This window comes from Equus przewalskii, chromosome 8 (assembly GCF_037783145.1).
Source record: "Equus przewalskii isolate Varuska chromosome 8, EquPr2, whole genome shotgun sequence".
Taxonomy (NCBI): Eukaryota; Metazoa; Chordata; class Mammalia; order Perissodactyla; family Equidae; genus Equus; species Equus przewalskii.
This window is the reverse complement of record NC_091838.1, coordinates 37,421,205-37,446,613: the sequence shown is the minus strand read 5'-3', so window position 1 is coordinate 37,446,613 and position 25,409 is coordinate 37,421,205. Positions and strand designations below refer to the sequence as shown.

General features: G+C 36.7%; 1 protein-coding gene across 1 annotated transcript; it reads right to left on the bottom strand.

The window, feature by feature from the left end:
• Positions 1–1,884: 1,884 nt before the first annotated feature.
• Positions 1,885–25,409, bottom strand: OSGIN2 (oxidative stress induced growth inhibitor family member 2). The gene is made up of 6 exons (XM_008539682.2): positions 24,702–25,409; positions 16,200–16,354; positions 10,721–10,857; positions 9,947–10,138; positions 6,830–6,921; positions 1,885–4,270 (listed from the first exon to the last, which is right to left on the bottom strand). Exons 1-6 carry the CDS (start codon positions 24,743–24,745, stop codon positions 3,241–3,243), a joined length of 1,650 nt encoding a protein of 549 aa, XP_008537904.1. The 5' UTR covers positions 24,746–25,409; the 3' UTR covers positions 1,885–3,240.

The following is a 25,409-nucleotide window of genomic DNA, read 5'->3' as shown; positions in this document are numbered from 1 at the left end:
TAAGTAACTTCCACACACCCCACTTCAGCAGCCCAGGTTCAGTTCTCTGGTGCAGATCTACCCCACTCATGGGCAACTATGCTGTGGTGGTGACTCACATACAAATTAGAGGAAGATTGGCACAGATGTTAGCTCAGGATGACTCTTCCTCAGCAAAAAACAAAACAAAACAAAAATCAGTCCTGGGCTACTATCCATTGTGTGAAAACATTGCTTTATGTTTTGGGTTCTTTTTGGTTTAATAGTTGATTACAGTGAAGGGTAAATCCAATTCGCATTACTCCATCATGGTTGAAACCAGGAAGCTATCCCTTTATTTTTTGTTTTAAATTTGAAGGTTATTTTTAGATATTAGTTTATCAGTTACTTTTTTGCCCTGCTCCTTCCCTAAAAGACACCATTTTTCTTGAGTAGCCTGTTGGGGCGGTGGGGGGGCAGTCAAATCAGTAGACACTCTCTTTAATCCTTATTCCACATACTCTTTTCAGTTTAGGCTTAGGGACCCTGGCCCTTTTCTTCCACTAGGAATGTATACAATGTAATTTAAAAGACTATATGATCTGGTCTGATCAAAATGGCTTTATGCAATAAGCAGCACTGAAACCAAGTTAGATTTTTAAATGACATTTAAATTCAGTCTAATTTTGTTTGATTCTGGGTGTCTCAGTGTTCCAGAAGCTGGAACTTAACAGAACTTGCTTTCATTTAATAACAGGATTTATTTAGAAGAGTTTTTCACCATTTCCCATTGACAACATAATATTTTAAAATCCTTTAACTTTTTTAATCTGTTAACTAAAATTTGATTCCATGGAAACATATATGATAAAAGTATGAAGTTTTTCAAAAAAGTAAAGCTGGGGGCCAGCCCCATGGCCGAGTGCTTAAGTTCATATGCTCTGCTGCAGGCAGCCCAGTGGACATGGCACTGCTCATCAAGCCACACTGAGGCAGCATCCCACACGCCACAACTAGAAGGACCCACAACTAAGAAGATACAACTACGTACCAGGGGGCTTTGGGGAGAAAAAGGAAAAAAAATCTTTAAAAAAAAAAACAGTAAAGTTGAACAAAGTTCACAAACTCAAGATTGCCCCAAAGACTGAGAGCTGTGACTAAATCTTATTTTTATTGTATTATTTTTAAAACCCCAGAGAGATTATGCTTTTTAAACCTTTTTTCAAGAGCTAGACTGTTGAGGGATGAAGCAGCAATGCCCACATCATAGTAAGACTAGTCAAATATTTAGTGCTTTCCCCCTCTCCTTGACTAGCTACTTGATACTGAAAATTAAGATTTGAAATTATGGGACAGAAGCTGATCAATTTAAGAGTACAAGAGTATAGTACATCAGAGAAAAGCTTTAATGTTATATGCAATACAGGGCAGCTAAGTTTGAGGGACAATTGAGAAATGGAAGGTTACTCAAGATGAAATTATTCACCAGGTTTATTTAGGGCCTCACTGAAGCTTTATTTTCCCTGAAATCGGGTTTTTTTGGGTGAATATTCTCATCTCAAAAATGCTATTGGTGGGGTAAGAGCAAACTTGAGACACAAGGGGATGTCAGCAGTTCTTGTCCTTTCCTAGAAACCATCTTTATAGCTATCTCATTTTCAATTTAGAAATGACATTAAAAAAAAATCCAATCCAACTCACTCAGAGCTCCTAAGAACAGGCAAGCTGGAGAGTGCTCAATCAAGTGCAATCAGGATTTTACACCATATCAGTAGGTTGAAATTAATTTGAAAACAATTTGCCATCAAAGTAAACTAAAACTGGATTATATTGCTAAAATCAAATTAATCTGACATGTTTATCAAGAGTGTAAGAATTCATCAATTCATCTGAAACAGCTAGTTGGAGGAAGAAGTACATTCTGAACAATTTTAAGGTAAATTATATTTTAGGAACAGAATGTTGCAATAAGATGTACAGAATACTGATACTGTAGTCCATTTTTTAATACTAAGAAAAAACGGAATAGTTAGACATTCAATAAACACATTCCAGATGTAAATTAAAAAAAAGAGAGAAATTCAATTTGCCATAGAGAACTTCAGAAGAAAGACTTTTTTATCTTACACTCAGAATTCTAGGGATTTGTGTATAAATAACAGACATTAAGCACACTTAAATATAAATTAAGATACAGCATATAATTCAATAAATAACCATAGTATGAGCTGCTCTGTCATCTCCAGTGAATAAATTTCAAAGTACTCATCTTGAGAATGGAGAAGACAGATTTTAACCTTATTCTCAATTTTGACCTTTAATAGTTCAAGCAATACCCAAATAATATTACAATGTTAGAAGTCCTTATGCCCAAATATCTTAGTTTCAGTGACAAATTTAACTCAGTGGTCACACAGGGATAAGTAGTTCCTTTCACAGTTCACTGAACTGCAAACTAGATTGTTAACGCTAGTTAAGTAGAGAATAAACCTTCAAAAAAAGTCCTGGCCAGGTTCCTGGATGTCTTAAATATATGCCAACATTATTGGACTGTTTAAATTATTAGAAGCTAAGAATATGAAGTACCTGTTAAGGTTTCAATAAAAATACTTTTCATATTTGGTAATAAATTAATTTACGTAATTGGTAATTTCAAAATAAATAAAACCTGAGTTGTAAATGCCTCCTATCCCCACCCCACCCCCAGCATACATAACCTTGTATCCCATTGTCATTTAGACCAGTGTCTCTCAAACTTTAATGAGCATACATATTCCTTGAGAATCTTATTAAGATGCAGTTTCTAATTCAATATGTCTATTGTCGGGCCTCAGAACCATTTCTAACAGGTTACAACTGAAGCAGATGCTGATCTTTGCACTACCCTTTGAGCAGCAAGGTGACCCAATATATACTGAGGACAATTTCTGGCCTATTGACTGTATGGTTTTATAGATTCAAGGCTGTAATATTTTAAAATCAGACATAACCAAAAATGATCACAAAAAGTAAGTCTTGAAAGAAAACCATGTTTCACTTAAGTGAGAGCTTAAAGTATACCAAATTGGCAGTGTTTCTACTTGTCTGAACACTGGCAGTTTTGATACATTACAATATAAATCAGGACACCAAGTTCTTGTAACTTTAAAAAATAGTTACTATAGCTTGAGGCTGTTCTCCAGCTAGTTCAAAGTCCAGAAATTCAAGCCAGTACACTGCAAAACCACTATTAAAAATCTTTTAACAGTAAACTGTCCATATAAAATTACTTGTAAACTTGCTTTAAGCTATCCCATCTCCTCCTCCTCTTTCAACAAATAAATGCTTTTTCTTCTGTCTTGTAGCTAAACAGCGTGTAATACCCAATGCCCCTCCCTTTAAGAATCGAACAAAATTGTCTCCAACCAAAGGACCCAATGCAAAAAGGTTAGCTTCTTTAATACACTCGTAGGTATATGCATCTATTTCCACAGGATTACCCTTACATGTGATTGGCTGGCTTGAGTTATGACCGAGGTAACACCCTTGCTCCTTCAGAAAAGACAGGTTGGGATGAGAACCTATCAATACTACTGCTGCAGAGAGCTTAAATATATTCTTCAATCCAGAGATGCTTTGAAGAATACATTTCATGTCCGACTTAAACGAAAGCACATGGTGTTCAGGAAAACTCGTATAATCAGATAAAAGATTTGAGTCTACAGAATATAACTGAGTACACATCATATGATAGACTTTATGGTATTCTGGATAAAGCTTTTTGGGAAGCTGTTTGAAAATTAAGCTTGGATCAGTTACTCGTCTGCGAAATACATGAATCACAGGGATATTATTGTTGTAAGCGCACAGTACTGCATCAGCTGCACTAAGCCCAGAACCTACAATTAACACTGGATCCACTTTGCCACTCAACTTTCCTTTGTTTATAGCAGCTCCAAATTCAGGCATTGAATGAAACACAAAAGGAAAATCTTCCCCTTCAATTTCCAGATGGGCAGGAGAATCCAATGTTCCAGTTGCCAGAGCTACATTCTCAGCAAACAGACAGAAGGGAACGTGGGAACCATCTGCTACTCGCTGATAACCCCTGATCTCCCAGTTTCTCTTGATAAATTGTGACTTCTCTATCTGTAAATGCCGCGTTGAAATATTTCTGTCTGGACGATCATCATCATCTTGATCTCTGTAGAGTCTTGATACAGACGTAATGTAAGTATTCTCTCTGAAATTCTTCTGAAGACCCATGACTTTTACATAATGTTTATAGTAGCGAGCTATTTCCTCTGGCATAACTCGATCCCCTTTAAGGTTTCTAAAAAAGGGAAAGGAAAAATATCTTAGCCGGATAGTACTTTTAGTTTCTATGATTATTACTTCTCTACCTAGTAAGCTATTATATCTTTTTAATTCCTCTGGACTAAGTTAGAAATTATCCTAACACTTTACAAAGAAAGCAAGGTTTTTTTTTCTTTTTAAAAATGTTGATAAATTAGTCTTATCAATAGAAATCCCATAAGAGTAGAGACTATATTGAATGCATCTTTGTTTCCCCAGCGCCTTGGCATATAGCTGTTCAGATTAGCTGCCTTTATCAATAACTTATTAAATAAATGAAGGGATTAAAATGTGAATATCTGAAAATTAGACTGTTTTATAGTCTATCTCACAATTGTAACCTATAACTAGACTGAATTATTTAGATTACAATTGTTGAGATATTGCAAGTCTAACTAATACATATACTTTTTTATTTTTAAGATTTTATTTTTACTTTTTCTCCCCAAAGTGGCCCCAGTACATAGGTGTATATTTTTAGTTGTGCGTCCTTCTAGTTGTGGCATGTGGGATGCCGCCTGAGCATGGCTTGATGAGCGGTGCCATGTCGGTGCCCAGGATCCGAACTGGCGAAACCCTGGGCTGCTGAAGTGGAGCGCACGAACTTAACCACTCGGCCACGGGGCCGCCCCCATACATATACTTCTTAAAGATAATATGTACCATCTTGACACGATTTTTAATGAGTTGCTTTCTGTTTTCATGATGAGCAAAAATAACTGTCTTTTGAACAAAATCATCTAAGTAAATAAGATATGACATTTCTTTCTGTGTTTTCCTACTCATAAAGAGATCTATAAATGTAATCTGCTCTTTATGAAAAAATGCACTAGTACCTCTTTCATTTTCCACTTGAACTTTAAAGCAGTGGATATTAGTAGCCCTAAACACTGTACCCCAATTAGAGATAAATAATAATAAAAACATACCTACCCAAATTGTTTCACATAATTCATTATAACTTGGAAGAAAGTCATAAAAATTTCTTCTTAAAATTTAATTAAGATTTAGAATGTATTAACTATTTTTATAGAAACCCTATGTAGTAGTTACTACTATTATTATCTCCTTTTTACAAACTAGGAAATTGACAGCAGTAATTTAAGTTGTTTGGCCAGGGTCACAACATTAGAAGTTGTACAGTCAGGATTCAAACCCTCCCACTCTCTAGAGATCTAAGAGTCTTCTCAACACTATGCAAAGGCAGGAACTAAAGCTAATTATTTATCACAAGACTCATTTTCACATATAATTTCAATACAGAGTATGCCCAACTTAGAAGGATGAACACTGCTGGTATATAAATCACATAATCCCTTTTTTACCCACATCACAAAGGGAAGAATATTGAGCAATTTCACTTGATTGCTTAAAAAGAATCAAGAACTCGTACAACTTGCCTGATTTTGCAACTTTACATTTCAAACTCATATAAAATTCCATTTTAAAAAACCCAAAAGGAATGTGAAATGTTTAATCTCAATTATTCATGCTGGTCTAAATTTGCTCTCCTTAAATCTTCTCAAATTAAGGATAATTTCTGTGAATTAACATGGTTTCTACCTGGCAGGAAGTCAAGCATTCAAATGTTATAGCCCTGTTCTAACTAACTTCCTGCTTTATTGTTTCTGTGAGCAGTCAAATTAGACTAGGTTCTCTGGATTAGTAATTCCTATCTAATTTAATATTTACTATCCTTGAAAATAATGGGGCTTTTCATATTTCTCTTTTTAAATTTCAAGTTCTTTCTCCCAAAATAAATGAACTTGTACTCTTCCAAGTTGAAATTTCTTTTGAGTTACTCCTACTTTCATATTTCTTATTAAATATTTACCTCTATATCCAAGGAGCCAATCTCACAGATTCTAGTTTATTCCATCATTCTAAATTATAAATCATATACACTCTTCTACGCTGAAAGTCAAACACTTTTGTATGTATACATGAGATATGCATACATGAAGTTATGTATCCACTAACAAAATAAGTGTAGAAAGGATATGTGGGTGGATGAGAAAGTACTAAACGTAGAGTGGTTTAACAGGAGAGTGGGATAAATCCACGATTAACAAAGAAATCAAAGGAACCCAATCTGGGGGCTGGCCCCGTGGCCGAGTGGTTAAGTTCGCGCTCCGCTGCAGGCGGCCCAGTGTTTCATTGGTTCAAATCCTGAGCGCGGACATGGCACTGCTCATCAAGCCACGCTGAGGCAGCATCCCACATGCCACAATTAGAAGGACCCACAACAAAGAATATACAACTATGTCTCAGGGGGCTTTGGGGAGAAATAGGAAAAGAATAAAATCTTAAAAAAAAAACAAAAGGAACCCAATCTGTAGACAATCCCTTACCTCTGTGTGCTTAGTTCTATAACATCTCCAAATGTAAACTAGCTCATAATCACTGCTGGAAAGAGGTTTTATTTGAAATAAACACACATTTATATTATTCATTTACAGGATCAAAAATACTTCGAAATTTGGCAACAGATTCTTTCCCATTGTACACTAAAGAATTTGACTAGTTTAATCTTTACCTTCGTTTGCTGGACACCCAATCTTTAAATTTAAGTCCAGGTAGCTCCATCCAATTTCCAAAGCTGATTGTCAACATGGAGCCTTCCATATTCTATTTGAAGAAAAATGTACAATCAAAAAACATATTTCAGCAGTAACATGGATTTTTTTCTTTTTAGCCAAACCCACTTCAGATTTCATTTTCTCTATAAAGTAAGAATCGAGTATTTCTAAGCAGGAAGGTGGAAAAAAAAGGATAGAGGTTTGAGAAGAACTTAATAAGGAAATAGTAAAGGATTGCCAAATGTAGTGTTCAGGACCCAACTGACATTGGAGAATACTTTTCACAGTTGTACGAATTTTTTTCTTTTCTGGTAATGTTTTATAGGAAAAGATAAAGTGCACAGTTGTATGAATTGCTTTTCTTTGCCAAGCCCATGTGATCAAGGAAATTAGGAGAATGGTTAAGTCGATGGATTATAGAACCTAAGCTGGACAGGTAAGGAGGTTAAAAATCAGGGCCTGGAACATTCTCTGTGTTACAAGTTTAGGTACAGTGTTAAGTAACGGGGTGATGCAGCTGGAAGAACAGAAAGTTGTGATCCTGAAGATTTGAGAATTTAGGTGTTTACAAGTTGAGTAGTTAGGAAAGGTAAGAGTTACAGTGGAGCCACTGGAGTTAGTACCTAATGAGGAATGGAAGAGAAGATCATTGAGAATGAAGAGATTAAGAGACTAAGACGTTAAGGTGTTGGATCTGTGTCACGTAAAGGTAAAGTTATTCAAGGTGAAATAAAAGTTGGGATATAATGGAAGACAATGAGTTAGGTGCCACAGATTCAATAATTGAGGGGATCATTCTGGAATGGTAGAGAAGCTAGAAAATGACAACCTGTTCAAAGGAACAAGGGCTTCTACACAAGAGCAATAGGGAATAAAGACAGCACCAATGTCACTAGCCAACCCGATAGGACATGGGGCTATGGGAGAATGAACAGACTCCACTTCAGAGAGCTGGAGCGAGGGTGGTATCTTCAGGAAAGAGCAAGCTTTCAAGAAAAGAAGTAGAAGTAGGACATAACTGAAATGAGTGTAGGAAAGCTTGTTTATTACTAAATGGAGTTGAAGGGACATAGAAAGTCTGGAAGTGAGGAAAGTGGTGAGAAATTGGATCACAAGAGAAACAGAGAACTATATAGGACTAATATGAGAGGAAAAAGACTTAGGGAGCTTACATTTGAGTAATAACCAAGGTTAACTGAAATGTATGTGAAGCACCACAGGGGAGATAACTGCCTAAACAAACAGTCCTACAGTCAAGCACTATGAGATTAAGAATAAATTACAGAATGCAGAGGTGGGGACAAATAATTATGCCTGGGAAAGTAAGGAAGCTTCATAGAAGTGATGCTTGACAACTGGATCACAGCTCAAATATCGTTTATCTATATCCCTATTCTAGTAGATATGAGGCATGAAAAAAAATTCAGCAAGTTGTAGGTATATTTCAGCTTTAACACTGACTCAAATGTGTTTTCAGCAATCAAGGCTTAACCATACTTTAACTTTCCTATATATATAAGTGGAAGAAATGAAGTAACAGAGATCAATTATTGCCTGCACATTTTTCTAAGCAGAAAAATATAAGTACAATATAAAACCTGAGGAACTTAGAGAATGTAGTCTAAAAACTTTTTAAAAACATATTATGGCTTTTTCAAGAAATACAGTTTTATTAAGAATGTTACTTATTAATAGAGCAAATTTAAACACTTAAGTTAAAAGGCACAGATAATTTGGTAGTTGCTACCTATTACCATAAAGAGAATTAAGATTAAAAAGAGTCAGTGAGGGGCCGGCCCAGTGGTGCAGTGGTTAAGTGCACACGGTCCGCTTCTTGGCGGCCCGGGGTTCTCTGGTTCGGATCCCGGGTGCGGACATGGCACCACTTGGCACACCATGCTGTGGTAGGCGTCCCACATATAAAGTGGAGGAAGATGGGCACGGATGTTAGCTCAGGGCCAGGCTTCCTCAGCAAAAAAAAAAAAAGAGGAGGACTGGCAGTAGTTAGCTCAGGGCTAATCTTCCTCAAAAAAAAAAAAAAAAGTCAGCAATATATTTAATCTAGAAAGTCCCCAAATACCCTGAAACAATCAGTTGAAAAATTAAATGTAAACAACTTTAAGACATGTAACACTGCACGAATACAGGAAGATCTAAGTGAAGTTTGTACTAAATATTGGATATTTAATGTTAAAATTCCCATGAAGTCTATTTCATAAATATAGCAAAAATTATTTATTTGTACAAGAAATGAGCACTCACTAGACACTGTACTAACTGCTAAGGACACAAGAGTGAAGAATTATTAGTTGCTGCTCCCTAATGAAATGCGCTATTGGTTCTCTGGCTTAACCTCTGCTATGAACTGAACTGTGTCACCCCGAAAACTCCATATGCCGAAGCCCTAATCCCCAATGTAATGGTATTTGGAGATGGGGCCTTTGAGAGGTAATTAGGGCTAGATGAGGTCATGCAGGTGGTGCCCTCACAGTAGTATTAGTGGCTTTATAAGAAGAGAAAGAGAGAGAGCACTCTCTCCACCATGTGAGGACACAGCAAGAAAGCAGCCATCTGCAAACCAGGAAAAGGACCATAACCATGAACTAAATACACCTTGATCTTAAAACTTCCTAGCCTCCAACTGTGAGAAATAAGTATCCGTTGTTTAAGCCACTCAGTCCATGCCCAAGCAGACTAATACAACTTCTTTCTTTTACAATACTTTTCATTTACAATCTGGAAAATACAGGAAAAATAATGGATATTGGCATGAAATACTGTGTGAGATTTTGTAAACTCTAAAATGAATAAATTTTTTACTATGCAAAATATTCTTGAAATATTTTCTGTATAATTCTTATAAAATAATATAGAGAAACACTTATTCTAAGACTATCACTAATCAAATCTGGCTTAACTTCTACTAGTAATTAACCCATATTTAACTGAACAGCATTAAAATTCTCAGCTAAATATTTGGTAAACATCATATAACATTGTATCATAATGTTTAAGAATCAAAATGGTCTTATCAAGATGACATATAACAAAAATGCTAAGAAAAATATACTTACATGCCAAGCTCCACCAGGTGGACCTTTACCAAGAACTAAGTGAGGGATATAATGATGTTGTTCTAATTTCCAATGCAAAACAGATGGATAATCATACCCGAAGTCAGCATCTGGATGAAGAAGTGTGTCGAAAAGTACTGCAACTGGATTGGATGATCGGCCCTCAAGGCCCTCAGACAAGTATTCTAAGTCCTGAATGAATTTTTTAAAAAAGAAGGAAAAAAGGTAGATAGAATTTAGAAAAACAAACATAGCTATCATAATAATAGTGAAGGCCACTGCTCTAATCCAGCATTACCCAGATAGTGTGCTACAGAGCAGTGATGGTCCTTGAGATCTGGTTAGATTCTTTGGTCAAATAAATATGAGAAAAGGTTGGGTTTTAACAAATCTAATCAGATCCTTTTACTGTAAAACTTGAAGATGCTTTTAATATGCTAATATACCTTAATATTTCTACCTTGATGCTCCAACAATAAAAAGCAGCACTTCCCAAACTTAGTTGAGCATAGGGCACCTATTAAAACTCCATCATAAAATAATTTAGGGAATTCTGCTCTAAACCAATTCAGGAAAATAAAGAGAAGTAACTCAGCAAAACATATTTACAAAATTTAAAGTTAAAATGATAGAAAATGTTATTTAGAAGAAAGGATTTTCAGCTAAGAAACACAATGCTTCTGTAAGTAGAAAAACAACCTGAGTATTAAAAAAAAATTTAAAAGATTGACATGTAATAATAATAACATAATAATAATATAATGATAATACTACCTGATCAACAATGGAAAGATGTCTTGCTTCTTCTAATTTACTATGTAAGATTGTATTTGGATGTATTGCTTCTGATGACAAATATGGTCTATAGCCTGATAACATATAAGAAAGGCAGATTCCTGAAGGTCCATTTCCTTTTTAAAAAAAAAAGTGGAGAGAGGTGTGTCATGCATCTTAATACTCTTGTTCCTTGGCTTTTCTCGCTCACCAATTCCTCCTTCTCTAAACTCTTAAAACCAAATATTCACAAGATTCTGACTTCTGTCTTCTCCTGTTTTCTTTTGGGAGTCTCATCTACTTAAGCTTCAACTCCCTATTGCTACTGAATCCCAAAATTAGATCTCTAGGCTGACCTCTTCCCCAAAAATACATCCCACCATGCTATTTCTTCACTCCACCTGACTGACCCACTAATAACTTAGTCACAATGTTTTCAAAAGCAAATTCATGAGTTCCTTCATTTAGGTGCCCTATCCTTTTTAAACCTCATCCCTTCTCAAAGTAAGGTACGAGCAAAATCTTAAGTTAATCAGGTTCTAATTCCAAACGTACTTTGTAAACCTATATCCATACAGTTGTCTGCTATTCTCACTCCTATACTCTCACTCAGAAGACAAAAATCTCCTCCTGTTTCTCCTCCATATTCACCTACTCCAAAATAATTTCACATTCTACATTGATGAGTTTTGGTAACACGTGGTCCTCGTCATGTTACCCCCTCTATTCTAAAGGCCTTAATTGCTTGTTTCTGACTACCCAGTGTTCTCCATGTTCTGGTCTCAACCATGTTTCCAGTTCCATCTCCTATTACTGCCTTCCTATATTTTTATATGCTTTAACTAAAACCGAACCGGATTTTTTTGTTGGACCCTAACTACTTCCATTTCTCTAGTTCCTTTAGTATGGGCTGCCACTTCTTTATTATCTTCATCTATCAAAAACTGAATCCAACTAGGACAACTACTAGCGATCAGGAAAAACAATCCTGTTCCTTGCCTAATATTTTTCCTCAAATAAAATAAGCTCAAAGATGTAAATATGAAAAGTAAAATCATAAGAATATTAGAAAGCTGGATATTTCTACTTATAATGCTGGAGTGGGAAGCCTTTAAGCATGACACAAAACTCAAAAGACAAAAAGAAAAAGAAACCATTTGACTTTGTAAAAATTAAAAACAAATGACAAATAGTGGGAGTTAAGATCTGAGGTAAAGAGCTAATTTCCTGGAAGCAAAAAGAAAGACACAAAACTATGAAGAAAAATCATACAATAATATTAACACACACAGAAAAAGCATCTGACAAAACCTAACACCTATTCATGATAAAAACTCTTAGCAACTACAAATATAGGGGAACTTCCTCAACTTGATAAAGAGCATCTACAAAAAACTTACAGCTAACATCATACTTAATAGTGAGAAGCTAGGTGATTTCCCTCTAAGACTGTTAAAACAAGGATGTCTCTTCTCACCACTCCTACTCAACACACACCATGATGGAAGACCTAGCTAATGCAATAAGACAAGAAAAGGAAATAAAATTTTGATACACAGATTGGGAAGGAAGAAATAAAACTCTCTTTGTTCGTCAATGCCATGATTATCTATGTAGAAAATCTCAAAGAATTGACCAAAAAACTCCTGGAACTAACAAATAATAGGAGCAATATTACACAATATGAGGTTAATATACAAAAGTCAATTGTTTTCCTATATACCAGCAATGAACAAGTAGAATTTGAAATTATACAACACTTATATTTGCACTTATATTTGCACAAAAAAGAAATACTTGGGTATAAGTCAAGCAAAATATATGTAAGATCTATATGAGGAAAACCATTAAAACTGATGAAAGAAATCAAAGAATATCTAAATAGATGGAAAGATATTCCATGTTCACAGATAGGAAAACTCAATATTGTTAAGATGTCAGTTCTTCCCAACTAGATCTACAGATTCAATGCAACCCAAATAAAAATCCCAGCAAGTTACTTGGTGGATATTGGCAATTGACTCTCAAGTTTAAATGGAAAGGTGAAAAGACCCAGAATAGCCAACACAATACTGAAAAACAAAGTCAGGACTGACACCATCTAACTTTAAGTCTTACTATAAAACTACAATCAACAAGATAGTGTGGAAATGATGGAAGAATAATAGGCAAATCAATGGAACAGAATAGAAAGCCTAGAGAGAAAGCCTCACAAATACAGTCAACTTATTTTTGACAAAGAGCAAAGGCAATCCAATGGAGAAAGGATAGTCTTTCCAACAAATGGTACTGAACAACTGGATATCCACATGCAAAATTACGAATCTAGATGCTAATCTTCTATCTTGTACAAAAATTAACTTGAAACAGATCATAGACCTAAATATAAAACAAAAAAATTATAAACCTCTAGAACATAGGAGAAAATCCAAGTGACTTTGGGTTTGGTAACTGAGTTTTTACATATAACACTGAAAGGATCCATGAAAGAAAAAATTGATAAGCAGGACTTCATTAAAATTTAAAATTTCTGCTCTGCAATAAACACTGTTAAGAGAAAGAAAAGTCCAAGACTGGGAGAAAATATCTGCAAAAGATGTATTTGATAGAATACTTCTTTGTAACATGTACAAAGAACTCTTAAATCTCAATCAACCCCAAGAAAACAAACAACCCAATCAATTGAAAAGTAGGCAAAAGATCTGAGCAGACACCTCAAAGATACATAGGTGGCAAATGAGCATATGAAAAGATGCTCAACCTCATATATCATTACAGAATTTCAAATTAAAACGAGATACCACTACACACCTATCAGAACAGCTAAAATCCAAAACACAGAAAACTTCAAATGCTGACAAGGATGTGGAACAACAGATACTCCTGTTTATAGCTGCTGGGAATGCAAAATGATAATAGCCACTTTGGAGGACAATTTGACAGTTTCTTAAAAAGCTAAACACAGTCTAACCATATGATCTAGCAATCACACTCCTAGGTATTTAAACAAATGAATTGAAAACTTAATGGCCATGCAAAAACCTACACATGCATGTTTATAGAAGCTTTACTCATAATTGTCAAAACTTTGAAGCAACCAAAATGTCCTTCCGTAAGTGAATGGGTAACAAAACTGTGAAGCATCCATACAATGGAATAGTATTCAGTAATAAAAAGAAATAAGCTATCAAGGCATAAAAAGCAGAGGAATCTTAAATGCATTAATGCTAAGTGAAAGAAGCCAGTCTGAAAAGGCTACACACTGTATGATTCCATGTATATGACATTCTGGAAAAGGTAAAACTATAGAGACAGTAAAAGATCAGTGGTTGCCAGAGGTCGGGAGTTGACAGAAAGGATGAATAGGCGGAGCACAAGAGATTTTTAGGGCAGTGAAACTATTCTGTATGATACTATAACAGTGGATACAAGACAGTATACATTCAGCAAAACCAACAGAACTGTACAACACAAAGAGTAAACCCTAATGTAAACTACAGATTTTAGTTAATAATGTATAAACGGTGATTCCTCAATTATAATAAATGTACCACACCAATTCAAGATGTTAATAATAGAGGAAACGGCAGGGGGTGGGGAGAAAAGGAGTATATGAGAACTCTCTGTACTTTCTGCTCAATTTTCCTGTAGACCTAAACTGCTCTAAAAATAAAGTCTATTAATTAAAATAAATATTAAATAAATGAAAAATAGTGCGAGTTAAGATGTGAGGCAAAGAGCCAAGTTTCTGGAATCAAAAAGAAACAACACTCAACAGACAAGAGGCAAAGAAACAGGCAGTTCACAGAGAACTATATAGGCAGAATGCTCTCTCACTCCCAAGAACCTATTACTTTATACAGCAAAAGGACTTTGTAGATGTGATTAAATTAAGGGCCTTGGGATGGGGAGAGTACCTTGGATTATCCAGATGGGCCCAATATAATCACACAAGTCCTTAAAAATAGAGCCTTTCCCAGCTGGGGGGAGGCAGAAACATGACTATGAAAAGCAACTTAAAGAGCGAAACAACATTGCTGGCGTTGAAGATGCAGAAGGGGTCCAGGAGCCAAGGAATGCGCTAGCCTCTAGAAATTGTAAAAAGCAAGGAAACATTCTACCCTAGAGCCTCCAGAAAGGAATGCAGCCCTGCTGATACCATGATTTTAGCCCAATCAGACAAGTGCTGGACTTCTGCGAGATAAATTTTTTGTTTAAAGCCACTAGGTTTGTGGAAAAGTGTTATGACAACACAAAACCAATACCTCTATTAAGGAAATTAGCTCTTTATCTATGCTCAGACTGGTGGTGATACTGCCGGCAGTAATGGCTCTAATACATTAGGTTAAGCTACTCATTGGCTAGCTGGGGCAAAATAGGAATGGACTGTTTTGGAGCGAGTGCAGTGGGCAGGAACAGATGAAGGTAGTTTTTCCTCTTCTAACACTCCCATAGCCCAGGTAGAACAAGACATTTACTCATTCCAAGACATGCAGGATGGAAAACCAGGGTTGGACATAAGTTGGAAAATGGAACACAAGGTATGATCTGAGATATCCTGGATGAGAACTACTACAAAAACTGTCATCTCCTCCAGAGGGCAATCTAATATAGAACTATCTTGCTTTCCTCCTTTCCTTCCTTCCTTCCCCTCATCTCCCACAAGCCAGTCAGGGGACAGGACTTTTCACTCCTTCCATTAACGTTGAAACAGGCTATCAAAGAAACTAAGGAAGTTGTATGCCATCATGGTACGTTATGTCCCCTATTCTTTCCTTCAGCTTGGCTTCACCTTATAGTACTTATTTGATTTCATGAGTCTGAATATTAGATGAAAGATATACATGACAGGTAATTAAATACATGCAATAAAACTAAATCATAAACTTTATAATTCTAAAGTAATTAGGTTCTATATATAGCTTAATTTTTAATATGCATATCTGTTGAGGTGGTACAAAGGATATATAATAGTAATGTTATGGTTCAGGTAATTATAAACATTACTGCAGAGTACTATAACGTTCATTACTAACTAAGCACTGGTTACTAACTTGCACAAGTTATTCAACTTCTGAGTTTCCCTGTCTATAGCTAGCCCTACAACATCAGAGGGCTGTCAGGTTGTAAGGCATAATCCAATAACGTACACAGAATGCTCTGTACAGGGATCTAAGAATACTGTTGTTCATCTTTACCATGACACTGTCATATAATTAACACAACCAATAGACAATATTTTTAAATAACAGAGTAATATTCATCCTTCAATGAAAAGATGTTGTATTCTAACATAGAATCTAATATCAGATTAACAAATTACTCTCTCCAATGATTTGGTTATTGGTTATTTTACCATATCAAACAACCTAAGAATACTTTTCAATACAATCCTAAGAACTTGTGCTATGTAACTGTACACTTACAAAAGTAGTAAGGATCATAACTGTAATTTAAGAGATAAAATGCGATAACTTACCTATTACTACCACAGGCAAAGTCACTGATGAATCTTCAAGTAGAGTAGTTTCTTCAACTAATGGCATAGCTTTAACTTTTCGCCCCAAATTATCACCAAAATATTGCACTAAGGAATTAAAAATCTCTCCTTCGGTTTCAGTGTCACTATAACTTCTTTTTTAAAAAAAACATGGAACAAAATGAGACACATAAAGTCAATATAGCCCTTATAAAAATCTGTCATTACTCAGATTTTATTTAGTCCATAAAATATTCAATAGTTCCATAAAAGGAAAAAAGGAAATTCTTCTGATTAATGCCTTCAAATTAACAGCTTAGCTACATGTCAACCTACACCACTTCCAATGTCAGAAATCCTGAATAGCTGCTAATATCTCTTTTGTACCTTGTAGGGAAGTCCTACATAAGACAAGTCCTAAATAAGAAGTTATTTTTAATGATCAAAGACATAGCACTGTATTGAGGATTTTTATAATTCTCTGAGAGCTCCTAGGAATGGCTAGTTTCTCTTCTTTTTTCTCACTGATAAAAAGGTGAGTGGATTAACGGCAGTATATTTAGAGTAGTCACATATAATATTTTAAAGAGAAGTTACTGTGCTTATATATTACAAATTGTGCATTTTGGTAAAAAAATGAAGTATATATCATATTTATTCTCAAGGAGATAATGAAGTATGGAAAATCTTAATGTTGATTTCTAATCTACCTTCTTTCTCAATTGCCTCCTTAGAAACTAGTTTTAGCATTCTGACGTGGCCACACAATAAATGGAGTATACTCCAAGCAGAGTTAACGTTCTACATTACATTTGAGATTACTTCAGAATAGAATCCCCAAGTTACTTTTCATCTTCATATAGTTAGCAACAGGCCAGTGTCTGGAAATATTAAACTGAATACCAACTAATGGGTGAGTGCGTTTAATACTATTACCAAAACAATAAACATGGGATGGATGGGTTGTTTCATCGGACTCATTGATTCCGGAGGAGGGTGATAAGTGGAAAGAATCACAGACCAAAATTTCTGCTTCCCTTTAAATTTACAAGTTCCCAATCTACCCTAGGATAGGGCAGAGTTCCCTAGAACACACTGACAGCTCTCCTAAACTGAAGATGTAACTTCTACCCCGAATATTTGGACTCCCCTAACTATACACGGCCCCTTTTGGCCAGAATACTCTTTGGTCGTGGCTACTAGAGAAAGCCCTTCCTCACACTGCAACCCTGCCCCTGGAAGAAATATCTTGTGCATAATCCATCCCTTTCAGATCATTCCAATTACTACATCTTATCAGATCCAGGTATACTAGCTGTCTTGCCTGCTTCTGCTTCTTGGCAACTGAACTCAACATGAATGTATTATACTCAGGCCTGTCCCTGATATTTCTCCTAAGTGTGTGCCAGAGACAGTTCTCCAGCTCCCTCAGAATGCTTCTGACCAAAGTCCTTTTGGATACCCAGGCCTGATTAATATAATTGTGGTTGTAAAGGCCACAATTCTTTTTCAGGAGATGCAGACCTCATCTTCAGTTTCTTCCAGACATCCTTACCTCAAACAGTGTTGTGTTTCTATATATATAACCTGAGAAATAATAAAAATGATCATCACTCTAAATTTCTGGCAATTAAACAGATGTCTCCTTCTTCAAACCTTAAACATTTCACATTAAAAAACAGGGAGGATATGCTTGGGGTTGACTCTTAGAGTCAACTTAAGAGTATATATATATATACTTAGTAAGCTAGACTACTTAAATTATTATCTGATATCCTGTACACTCTGAAAGCAACTGATGATCCTTTGAATGACAGCATTTTAGCAGTTACTACCATATTTGACTTTATAAGCAAAACTCAATGATATAAAATGCCTTGGCCGGTTTCTTCAGTCTACAAATAAATACTGTGAAATGAATACTTAACATTCAAATGTTCCTTAAGAACAAGCAAACTATGGCTAGAAGAGAAGTGTTGGCTTAAACAAAGTAACTCCAAATCACTTTGCTTAAAGGTACAGCAGAATACAATTTTTGTATAACTCATTAAGAGGCATCTAATATTCTAAGTCAAGATGTCTCAAGAAATCTTTTTTTTTCTGGTAGGCCTCAATTTTAATACAGCTATCAACTCTATATACTGACTATACATTTTATAAGCAAGTACTTTTCATTACATTGGACTTGTCCTCTCAAAGAAGTGGTTTATACTTAAGAAAAAACTTGAGAGGTTAAGACAATCAGAAATAAAATGCCTCCCCTGTTGGGCTTCTATTAACCAAGAAAGACAGCTAGCTTTCAAGAGCCCCAAAACATAAGAAACGTAACAGCTCATTTGATTGGGGCCTAGACCAAAGTAAATAAAGGGAGCCTGGAAAGAAAATGCCTTTTTTTTTTTTAAACAAGGCCTTTAATGAGATGTAATTCATGTATTATAAAACACCCTTTTAAAGTGTACAATTCAGGGTTGTTAGTTTTGCAATTACCACCACTAATTCCAGAAAAATTTTTATCACCCCAAAAGTATACACCCCTGCCACCCCCCCAGCTATTAGCAACCGCAAATCTACTTTCTGCTTTATTGGATTTGCCTATTCTGGACATTTCATATAAATGGAACCCCTTATACATTATGTCGCCTTCTGTGTCTGACTTCTTCCACTTAGCATGTTTTCAAGCTTCACCCATGTAGTAGGACGTACTGGTACTTCACTCCTTTTTATTCCTGAATAATATTCCATTGCATAGATATAATGTTTTGTTTAATTCATTCATGAGCTGATGAACATTTGGGTTGTTTCCACTTTTTGACTATTATGAATAATGCTGCTATGAACATTCACGTATAAATTTTTGTGTGGACAAATGTTTTCATTTCTCCTGCGTACACTCTCAGGAGTGCATGCAATGACTGAGCCATAAACTCTATTATATTTAACATCTTGAGGAATTGCCAAACTATTTTCCAAAGTCGCTATACCATTTTACAACACCAACAGCAATATATGAGAGTTCCAATTTCTCCATATTCTCAGCAACACTTATTTTTTAAACTACCCTAGTGAGTGTGAAGTGGCACCTCATTGCAGTTTTGATTTGAATTTCCCTAATAACTAGTAATGTTAAGCATCTTTTCATGTACTTATTGACCATTTATTTATCCTCTTTGGAGAGACACTCAAATTCTTTGCCCACTTTCAAATTGGATTGTCTTTTTATTGTTGGGCTTTAAAAATTCTTTATATATTCTGGACACAAGTCCTTTTCAGATACATAAATTGCAATATTTTCTCCCAATCTGTGGGTTGTCTTCTCATTTTGTGTGTTTTCTTTTTTTTAAAGATTGGCAACAGATTTTAGCTCAGGTGCCAATCTTTTTTCTTCTTCTTTTTCTCCCCAAAGCCCACCAGTGCATAGTTGTATATTCTAGTTTTCTAGTTGTAGGTCTTCTGGTTGTACTATGTGGGACGCCACCTCAGCATGGCTTGATGAGTGGTGCCATGTCCGTGCCCAGGATCCGCGATGGCAAAACCCTGGGCCGCCGAAGCAGAGCACACAAACTTAACCACTCAGCAACAGGGCCAGCCTCTATGTTGTTTTTTGAATCACAAAAATTATAATTTTTGATCAAGTCCAATTTATTTTTTCTTTTGTTGCTGTGCTTTTGGTGTCATATCTAAGAAACCACTGCCTAACCCAAGATCACAAAGATTTACTCCTGTTTTCTTCTACCAGTTTTATAGTTCTAGTTCTGATTCTTAGGTCTCTTATCCACTTTTAGTTATATGATGTGAGGTAGGAGTCCAACTTCATTCTTTTGCTTGTGGATATCCATTTGTCCCGGCACCATTTGTCGAAGAGACTTTGTCTGAGGATCCCATGGAAAACCAACTGACCATAAACGTAAGGATTTATTCCTGGACTCTCAATTCTTTTCCATTGATCTATATGACAGCACCACATTATCTTGGTTACTGTTTCTTTTAGTAAGTTCTGAAATCAGGAAGCATGAATCCTCCAACTTTATTCTTTTTCAAGATTGTCTTGGCTATTGCGGGGTCATTGCAAATGGATCTGCCTGTCAATTTCTGAAAAAAAGGCAGCTAGGATTTTGATAGGTTTGCACTGAATTTGTAGATCAGTTCAAGGAATACAACCATCTTAAGAATATTTTCAATCCATGAACATGAGATTCCTTTTCATTTATTTAGGCCTTCTGTAATTCTTCTCATTGATGGTTTATAGTTTTCAGTGTACACTTCTTTAAATTTATGCATTTTTATATTATTTATTTCATATTATAAAATATATATACGTAGATATTATAAATAATATATTACATTATTTATATATTTTAAGTTTATTCCTAAGAGTTTCATTCTTTTTGGTGCTAGTATAAATGGAATTGTTTTAATTTCATTGTCAGATTGTCCATTGTTAGTGTATAGAAAGACAACTGATTTTTGTATAATGATCTTGTATTTTGCAATATTGCTGAATTTATTAGGTCTAGTAGGTTTTTTTGTGTGTGGGCCTCAAGCAATTTGACTGTAGTCTATTCCAACAACCAAGTAAAGTAGAGCCAAAGTTTTACCTTATCTAAATTCTCTACACATAATTTGTTCTGATTTTCTACTAGTCTTTGGGATAATCTGTGTATATATAAACTGTATATAATCTATAATATCGGTATAAACTATTTGTAATATACCTGCATGGTATTTGATAAATCTAATACTGGTTTAACACAGACAGGAAAACTGAAGCAAGAGAAGCAAACAAAGCAAAAATATGGTTCACTGGTTTTATAAAGCAACAATGAAACAAAGACCTAATAGTAAATATTCTTTCTAAAAAATTCAGAGCCTAAGTTATAAATTTAGTATTGCTGCACATGTTTTACACACATAGAAAAATAGTTACCTACTGTTAGGCATCAAAAGACTCCTTGAAATTTAAGATGATTTTAGAGGCCTTCCATCCTGTGTTTTGGAAACACTATAGTCCAAAGCCTCAAAAAAAAATTTACAAGGACAGCATAGGCATAATACTTGGATAACAAAAACTTGTCTCACATCTAGCAATACTTCTTTAAATGATCCAACTGAAATGAAATGCTTTACTATCTGAATTTTTATAGTCTTTGGAAGCATAATCCTAAATTGTTACCAAACTGATACTACCATATGAAAAGAAGGTTCTAAAGTCACAAATGAAGTCAGTCACACTCTTCATCTTCCAGAACAGAAATATGGGGATTTCTCCCTTGGAAAGTTAATAGACAGTTCTCTCACAACACCTATCCTTTCAGAAATTTGACAAGATCCAAAATGTAGATGTCACAATCTGTTTTAAAATGTGTGTTCCTGGACAGCTAATCTTCGACAAAGGAGCAGAGGGCCTACAATGGAGAAAAGAAAGTCTCTTCAACAAATGGTGCTGGGAAAACTGGACAGCCACATGCAAAAGATTGAAAATTGACCATTCTTTTTCTCCACACACCAAAATAAACTCAAAATGGATCAAAGACCTAAAGATTAGGCCTGAGACAATAAGTCTTTTGGAAGAGAATATAGGCAGTACACTCTTTGACATCAGTTTCAAAAGAATCTTTTCAGACACTGTAACTCCTCAGTTGAGGGAAACAATAGAAAGAATAAACAAATGGGACTTCATCAGACTAAAGAGCTTCTTCAAGGCAAGGGAAAACAGGATTGAAACAAAAAAACAGCTCACTAATTGGAAAAAAATATTTACAAGCCACTTATCCGACAAAGGGTTAATCTCCATAATATACAAAGAACTCACACTGCTTAACAACAAAAAAACAAACAACCCGATCAAAAAATGGGCAGAGGACATGAACAGACATTTCTCAAAAGAAGATATGAATATGGCCAATAGACACATGAAAAGATGTTCATCATCGCTAATCATCAGGGAAATGCAAATCAAAACTACACTAAGATATCACCTTACCCCCGTTAGATTGGCAAAAACATCCAAAACCAAGAACGACAAATGTTGGAGGGGTTGTGGAGAAAGAGGAACCCTCATACACTGTTGGTGGGAATGCAAACTGGTACAGCCTCTATGGAAAACAGTATGGAGATTTCTCAAAAAGTTAAAAATAGAAATACCCTATGACCCAGCCATCCCATTACTGGGTATCTATCCTAAGAACCTGATATCAGATATCTCAAGAGTCCGTTGCACCCCTATGTTCATTGCAGCATTATTTACAATAGCCAAGACGTGGAACCAGCCTACATGCCCAGAAACTAATGATTGGATAAAGAAGATGTGGTATATATACACAATGGAATACTACTCAGCCATAAAAAAAGACGAAATTGGCCCATTCACAACAATGTGGATGGACCTCGAGGGTATTATGTTAAGCGAAATAAGTCAGTCAGAGAAAGACGAACTCTATATGACTCCACTCATAGGTGGAAACTAGTATATTGAGAAGGAGATCTGATTGGTGGTTACCAGGGAAAAGGGGGGGTGGGGGGAGGGTACGGAGGGGGAAATGGTGTACCCACAACATGACTAACAAAAATGTACAACTGAAATCTCACAAGGTTGTAATCTATCATAACATTAATAAAAAAAAAAAAAAATATAAAAAAAAAAAAAAAAAAAAAAAAAAAAATGTGTGTTCCTAATGAAATTGTTCCAAAAAATAGCATTAGTAAATTATAAAAATTCTCCTAAAAGAGCTGTTTTAAATATTGTTTTATTTTTTAAATTTTACATGCAACAGAGCTGTTTTTACAATGGAAATATGGTTTATTAATTAAAATTTCTATCTTTTGGCTAATATGCTTGTTTTCCTTTATCCCTCAAGATCAAAATATAGCAAATACTTTGTTTTCATCACGTCCTCCAAACTTCTGTACAAAGAGGTAAGCATATGTTACTCACCACCTAGGCTTAATTGAATAGATATGAATCCCAAGCTGCATCTTAAGAGTTCAACTGTACCAATAGATGACAAAACGCTTTTAGACAGTATTTTCTGAAAGGCGAGTTATTTAATCAGGGGCTTCAGTTTAACAAGTTTTCACCAGGGGAACCTGTTTTCCAAAACTCTCCAAAGTAGATCTGATACTCTCAAACCACTGTCTGTCAAGTAATCAACAAAAAAGTTTGCCTAGAACTTAAAAGCCAGCAGTTTATTACATAAAACAATTTTGTTAAATATCCAGAATTTAGAGACTTCTACAAAACGCACTGAGAAGCTGGGCAAGTTTGCATTATTGCTCTCTATTACAACAGCAGTTCTAAACCAGAACTGTGCCTCACACCCCTTTTGCAATTTGGTGAAGCTTCTGGACCTCTTCTTTGAATATTATTATTAAACACATGAAAGACACATAGGATTTACAAGGAAACCAATTATATTAAAATATGGTTATAAAAAGTAAATTGTGATTTTATATGTACTTTTCTACTGTATTAAGTAACAACTTCAGTGATGTATAATTACTGCATTTTTGAATAAATAAGCATAAACAGTATCTTTAGATACATGCAACTGTAATGTGATATGAAAATATTTGTGATTTTTATTGGTGACAAAGTCACAAATACTATCCTGATTTGTTGCTTATATTCGTAATTAAAGAAAATAATAGATTTTGGTTAAAATTTAGAGACTTGCACCTTTCTTTACATCCAAATTCATGGGCCACCTAAATTCTATCTACGAACCCAAATTTAAGAACTCTAGATCAGAGTTTCGTATTTCGCAGTCGCATATGTAAAGCAAGGTACTTTTAACTAATGTCTTCGCTAAGCTTAGTATTTCTTCGCCACAGGGTTAAAACCAGTTTCAAGTGTCTGGTGTTTCTCTCCACAATTGACTTAAGTATTGGCCAGCCATGCTAGATCTAGAACATACATTCAGTTTTATTTTAAAATGTGTTATCCTTATCATCCCTAAAAACTTGCCCCAGAATGTGAGTCTAGAATCGCCACATTTAATTTCTACAATATATATGGCTTACAATGACTAACATCTTAACCAGTCAGAACTTATCTGTAACTAGATCACACTACTAAACACTACCAAACATAAAATAAAACATAGTTCCCTACCTCCCTTCAACCCGGTAACTTAGGTTATTGGATTTCCTTAAAGACGGACATTTTAAACGGTGGGGGAGGGTCTTCACACCCCTTCACTAAAACTTTGCACTACTTATTAAGTCTCAGTTGGCAATGACCGACTCGCTCCGGGCCTAACCGGTCTCACAGTCCCATGACTGGTTTGGTCCAGGGCGAGGAAAAGGGGACAAGGGAGGAGAGTTCCCGGAGCGAGCAGCCCACCCAGCAGGGGCGGGAACCCCGACTAGGTAGGAACCCGCAGGAAGCGGCGGCAAGGCGGGGCGCGACGGGAGGCCGCTGCAGACCCGGGCGCTCGCCCTCCACCCGGACCCGTCCCGACCCCGCCTGCCCTCTGCCCACCCCGGCCCCGGCTGCGGGGAAGTCACCTGAAATGACCAGCCAGGGAGCAGCGACAACACCACACCGGCATGGAACGCGGCGCACAGGGCGTATGAGCGCGAACGCCACGGCCGCCGCCCCCAGCGGGGCTGCCGGTTCGCGGCGCCCGCCCGCTCGCTCGGGGTAGAGGAATCTGCGCGACACCCGCGCCTCGCCGTTGCCGCGGCTGCCCGGAAGCTGCGGTTCAGCAGCCCGCCGGGCTCTGGCGCGCCCAAGACCCCCTGAGGCTAGCAGCTTCCGCTCCTCGCCCGCGGGGAACCAGAAGCCGGCAGCGGACGATCTCGGGGCGCCGCGGTGGGGGCGGGGCGGAGCGGGGCGGGACGCTGCGACGGCGGCGCGCGGGCTCCTCCTCGCAGGTGCGGCGCGGGGCGAGGCCGGCGATTGGTGGAGCCGCGGTCGGGGCGAGGGGCTGGGCCTGACTGAGCGGCGGCTGCGCGGGCCAGAGGCCGAGGTTCGCCCGCCGACCGTACGGGTTCGGCAGCGGCAGCCCAAACGCGGGCCTTGTCCAGCGTCCCCTCCTCGTGCGCCCGACATGCGGCGTGGGGGCTTGGCGGGGCTGGGCGGATGCTCATCGAGAGGGCCGGGTGACGAGAGGAAGAGAAAAAGTTGCCGACCCCGGTAGCCGGACGGCGCAGGGGAAATCCCTGCGTAACGTGCGGCCTCTGCCATCCGAGCCTCGCGGTGTCGCCGGAGTC

What these genes read in the sequence shown, in the direction of transcription:
- OSGIN2 (XM_008539682.2), bottom strand. Translation starts at nt 24,745, where the DNA reads ATGCCGGTGTGGTGTTGTCGCTGCTCCCTGGCTGGTCATTTCAG. An exon ending in TTTGCCTGTGGTAGTAATAG is followed by an intron (nt 10,858 to 16,199) that starts GTAAGTTATCGC and finishes TTTTTTAAAAAG; the next exon opens with GAAATGGACCTTCAGGAATC. An exon ending in CACCTGGTGGAGCTTGGCAT is followed by an intron (nt 6,922 to 9,946) that starts GTAAGTATATTT and finishes TTCTTCAAATAG; the next exon opens with AATATGGAAGGCTCCATGTT.